General features: G+C 63.9%; 1 protein-coding gene across 2 annotated transcripts; it reads right to left on the bottom strand.

Moving 5' to 3' along the window:
* Positions 1 to 206: 206 nt before the first annotated feature.
* Positions 207 to 4434, bottom strand: LOC119874677 (ral guanine nucleotide dissociation stimulator-like). Of its 2 annotated transcripts, none has more exons than XM_038560474.1 (6): positions 4259 to 4434; positions 3762 to 3872; positions 2966 to 3159; positions 2329 to 2388; positions 1238 to 1350; positions 207 to 999 (listed from the first exon to the last, which is right to left on the bottom strand). In XM_038560474.1, exons 1-6 carry the CDS (start codon positions 4394 to 4396, stop codon positions 458 to 460), a joined length of 1158 nt encoding a protein of 385 aa, XP_038416402.1. In that variant the 5' UTR covers positions 4397 to 4434; the 3' UTR covers positions 207 to 457. The 2 variants fall into 2 exon arrangements, with proteins under 2 accessions (XP_038416402.1, XP_038416401.1); XM_038560473.1 differs by having other exon boundaries at positions 1238 to 1431.
* Positions 4435 to 4786: the final 352 nt, after the last annotated feature.

The raw sequence follows: 4786 nt of genomic DNA on the forward strand, positions 1-4786 counted from the left end.
TAGGGGCACGATCTGCACAACTCTGGGACTGGCTGCAGGAGTGACCTGGCTGTCCTGTGTCCTCCCGGCCTCTGCCTGTCCCGGGGGAACCCCGGATCCTCGGCTCTGTCCCCCGGTGCCCTGGGCTCCGGGCCTGCGAAACTGTGAATGGACCTAAAGTACCAAGATGTGTAATTTAAAAGCATCAGAGTCAATTTTTTGTGAGGTTAACTTATCTTTTATTGCAATAAAACTCTATAAGCTATTATACAGGTTAAAGAAAAACTCAAAATATAGAAACAGTGAAATAACGGGGGAGGGCCAAGCCTCTGTTGGGCTGCAGCCATCACGACCCCGTGGTGGGAGCCGGGGCGGGCTCCCTAGGTGGTCAGGGGGCTGCTAACGGGTCCAAGCTGGTTGTTCCGGAGGCAGGTGGCAGGTCTGGCCCTCTAGGGACCCCGATTGCAGGCACCAGGGCCTACTCCTCCGGGGTGGCCATGGGAGCAGGTGGCTCCTCCTCATCAGGGCAGGGAACCATAGGTTCGACCAGCACGTGCACCACCTTCACCTCAGGAGCCAGCATCTCTGCCTTGACCAGGTCCTCATCTCCAGCAGCCACTATCCCCTCAGACCCTGGACCTTCCCCAGGCTCCACGGTTGGAGCTGGGGCAGACTCTTTGGGTGGTTCAACGGGTTTCTCCGGCACTGAGGCTGGTTGCTCCATCAAGTTAGGAGGCGGCTCGGGCACATCCATGACCTCGAGAGCAGGGGTTGGCGCCTCCTCCTCCTCCAGGGCTCTGACTCCAGGGGGCTTCTGCAGGGCAGAGCAGTGAACTAGAGCAGTGACCACTATCTGCAGGGGCTTCGCCTCCCCAGCAGGCGCCTCAGTGCGGGCCGAGTCCTCAGCACCAGCATCCAGGATGGCCTCGATCCCTTCAGGCCCCGACGGGGCAGCAGGCCCCACGGTCCGAGCTGGGGTGCACTCCAGAGCAGGTTCACGGTGTTTTCCTCGGGCCGAAGCTGTAGATCCAAGAAGACAAAGTATCACCACCAGGACGGACTGTCCACGTCCCTCCCAAGTCAAGGACTCTCTTCCCACCACTCCCGGTGTATGAGGGCAAGAGCCCTGGGAGGTGTCCCCAGGCTGCAGCCCATGGGGTAGGGTGTGAGCCCACCCCCTGCTCCCGGCCCAGCTGCACGGAGGCTGGATCTGGGGGCCCCACCTGTCCCCGGCTCGGCCACCCCCAGTCCTCCTCACCCCCAGCCTCTCGCTCCGCTGCATGGAGGCGTCTGAATTGCCTGAGGTAACGCCGGGCCCGGACTTCCACGTCTGAGCCTGGCATGTGCTGACTTAGGAATTGTAGAAGTTTCCTAAGGGAGGGAAATGCTGGGAGCTGACAAAAGTCGTCCCGATAATAATCCAGCCATATTTCCAGCATGCAGGAGATGGCCCTGGGGAGGGACAGGCAGGCACAGGCGTCAGAAGACAGGGCTCTGTCACATGCAGGTGTCCCGGGGAAGCCCTGCAGGACCCGGGGCCCTGGCCTCCCACGCGGGGTGTCAGAGGCCAGTCCTGCTCTTCGTGCCCCTGCCACCTGGTGGTCCTGCCTGCCACAGGCCTGCTCCCCGAGGAGGGGCTGGGATGCAGCCTCTGTACTGGGAGCCCAGGCCCAGCGGTGTGACCATCAGCGTCTCTCCTGGGGAAGCGGGGCTCCCTCCTCAGCCTGGTCCAAGCCCACCTGCCCCTTAAGTCCACCGGCAGGCATCAGGGGACGGGGGGCGTCTGGCCTGTCATTGCCCTCACTGCACACACTATCGCTCTGGGAAGCTCCAAGGCAGGAGGGCTCGGGCTCTGTGTCCTGCCAGGCCTTGCCAGGAGCCGCCCAGGACCGCCACCTTCCCTCCTGTGTCTCTGGGCTGCCTCCCTCCCGAGGGGCCCCCGGGGGTGTCCTTCCACTGACTCTAATCTCCCATCTCCCACGGGGCGGGGGCCACCTGGTCCGGGAGCCCTCACCGGCCCTCCTGAGCACCTGCTGTACCCCCGGGGCAGCTGTACCAGATTGGAGAGTGCGATGCTCCCCACCCCCTCTGCTCTGGGCCCCAGGTGTGGGGCAGAGAGAGGGTTGGGGGGGCATGGAGAAGGTCTCCTTAGGGGTCCCAGTGCTCTCCCACCAAGCCCGCACCCCATCCACCACTCTACTTCGCTCTTTTCCTGAAGGGGCCTTAGACCTTTACCCTGTCACGGGAATTGCAGATGTGTGGGGTGAGGGTGCAGCCCCCCCACCCCACAGCCCCCTCACTGCCCTCCTGGAGAAGGAAGGCCCTCCTGCAGGAGCCGGAGTCACTCACAGTTTCCAGCACTGCAGGACTGAGTCGTTATCACCACACGCAGCTACGATGTACCCATATCTAGAGGAGGGCGGGGGCATCCCATGAATCGTGCTGGGGACGCGACATCTCATCATGGGGGCTGTCACCCTCTGACCCCGACTAGGCCGGAGCCCTGGGGGCCGTCAGCTCTGTGTGTTGGGCCACAGGCAGCTCCCGGAGAAGCACCCGCACCTGCTGGGGCCTCCTGAAGGCTTGAGCATGAAAGGGCTCCGGCCAGGCCCATGGCCCATATCTTAGTGGGCTTGGGGGGTCCCGGGGTCCCCCTGTCTGGCTGCCCCAGGACACAGACCCCCGATGGACTCTCAAACCTCCCTTTCAATGGGGAAACAGGCCGCTCAGGACCCTGGGGCCGGGGGCGTGGGGGTAGAGGCACAGGCCTGGTCACGGGGAGGAGGACGGCTGCTGAGCACAGGCACAGCCCCTCTGGCCGACCCGCCACAGGCCAGGCCCCGGGGCTGCCCTCCAGGACCCCGCTAGGCCCTGGGGGACCCTGCTCCAGGCGGGGGAGCAGCCCGAGGCCGGGAAGCTCACACCATCCCCAGCCTCCCCAGCAGCAGGTGGCCCAGCCCTGGGCTGCGGAGGGGCAGGTGCTCACTCGGTGAACAGCAGGTCCAGCACCTCGTCCGTGGTGGCGAATGTACGATAGCCATCCAAAAAGGTGAAAATGGAGATGACGTCCCTGGACAGCAAGGCGGGCAGCAGTTGTCGGACTTCGAGCTCCAGCAGCTCCGTCCGGCTGGACTTCGTCGGGGCGATCTGATGCCCCCTCCAGGCCGAGGCCCCTGCACCCTGAGGTGGGACAGAGGGGACGTGCAGCCTGCAGGGAGCCGCCAGGAGGCCTGGGATCCCGCCCCGGCAGGCCCTGCGCTGGGGCCCCGTGGGCTTGAGGAGCTGGGGCTCCCTCTCCCGCTCAAGCTCCCTGCCTGTCTCTTACACAAACAGGACCAACTATGCAATAAAGAAACAATCTCAGAGGATAAATGTTCAAAATATTTGGATCAGTACAAGGACCTCCAGAGACACAGAGAGTGAGACCGAGAGAGGCAGCCACACAGACGGAGGGAGAAGCAGCCCGTGCAGGGAGCCCAGGCGGGGCTCGATCCCGGGCCTCGGAGATCAGGCCTGGCGGAAGGCAGGCGCTAACCCCCGGGGGACCAGGCCTCCCCTGAGGGCTCTATTCTGATGTTCCCACACATCTGTGCGCAGGGACTCTGCATCTGGCCCAGGCAGGGGCAGGGCCATGGGGGCAGGTGTGGGGAGGAGGGGATCCAGACTCATGTGGGAGCAGGAGTGTCGGGGGGCCCAGGGGGTAGCAGGCTGGCTTCTGGGACCCGGGGCCCTTCCTGCCGCATCAGGGCCCGGGTGTTGGGGGGCCCAGCCCCTGCACTCACCCTGAGCCCGCACTGGCCTCTGGTAGCTGCACAGGGCACCTCCCTGCTCCTGGAGGCGGTGGGGCAGACGACCCCTTCGTCCTGCTCGCACCCCACGACCCGGGTGGAGCTCTGTGGAGACAGTGCCCGGCAGCCAGGCAGGAGGCCTCAGCACCCGGTCTGGCCCCTCGGCAGGGCCGCACCCCCAGCTGCCTCCACCCAGACACCCCACAGTGCAGGCCGCACCCACCGCCCCCGGGGACAGCAAAGGGATGTGGCTGCAGGGCCTTGGGGTGACTCCGGGGCGGGTAGAGGACCTCAGGAACCCTGTTTGCCCCCTGCCCACCATGACATGAGGGTGACCCTGAAGGCATTCCCGGGGAACCATCTGCCCTGCAGGGTCCCCCAGCCTGCATGGGACCTGCTCACACATCCTTGGTTCCCTGAAACTGAGGAGGAGGGGATGGGGCTCCCAGGATGGTGGCACAGGGGGCCTGGCCTGGCCTGTGCTGTGTTACCGGAAGGCGCCTCCTGATAAAGGCTCGGATGCGTTGGTATTTATTCCGGAGCCAATTCCTACAGCATTGGAACAAGCCGCACCCCTGGGGTTCCTGGGAGCCAGAGCCCCCAGAGGTGAGAAGGCAGCAAGAGAACATCCTCCAGTAGCAGATGTCTCCAGCCAAGTGAGCCTGAGCTGGGGCTGCACTGGATGCGGGTGCCTGGTTACGGGGGTTCAAAGTATTGTTGGGCTCTGTGACACGGAAGTGACCTCACTGCCTGGGACCCCCTCCCTGACCCACTCCTGGAGGAAGCTGCAGGGGCAGCGCTCGGGGCTGCAGACGCCCCCCCCCCTTCCCTGCAGACAATGGCCTGTGCACACAGTGTTTTCCAGAGTGGTTGCACCAGTTTGCAGACCCCCAAGAGTATGAGAGGGTTCCCCTTTCTCTGTAACCTTGCCAACATCTGTTGTTTTCTGTGTTGTTAATTTTAGACATTCTGACAGGTGTGAGAAGGGATTTCATCATGATTTTGGTTTGTTTTTCCCT

The sequence above is a fragment of the Canis lupus genome, chromosome 16, assembly GCF_011100685.1.
Source record: "Canis lupus familiaris isolate Mischka breed German Shepherd chromosome 16, alternate assembly UU_Cfam_GSD_1.0, whole genome shotgun sequence".
In the NCBI taxonomy this organism is placed as follows: Eukaryota; Metazoa; Chordata; class Mammalia; order Carnivora; family Canidae; genus Canis; species Canis lupus.

Bases quoted from the DNA above. Each gene is read 5' to 3' on its own strand.
- LOC119874677 (XM_038560473.1), bottom strand. From the start codon at position 4,396: ATGTTCTCTTGCTGCCTTCTCACCTCTGGGGGCTCTGGCTCCCAGGAA. The intron at 3,873-4,258 runs GTAACACAGCAC...CTGTCTCCACAG, and splicing joins TTATCAGGAGGCGCCTTCCG to AGCTCCACCCGGGTCGTGGG. The intron at 3,160-3,761 runs GTGAGTGCAGGG...GTCCCACCTCAG, and splicing joins GAGGCCAGTGCGGGCTCAGG to GGTGCAGGGGCCTCGGCCTG.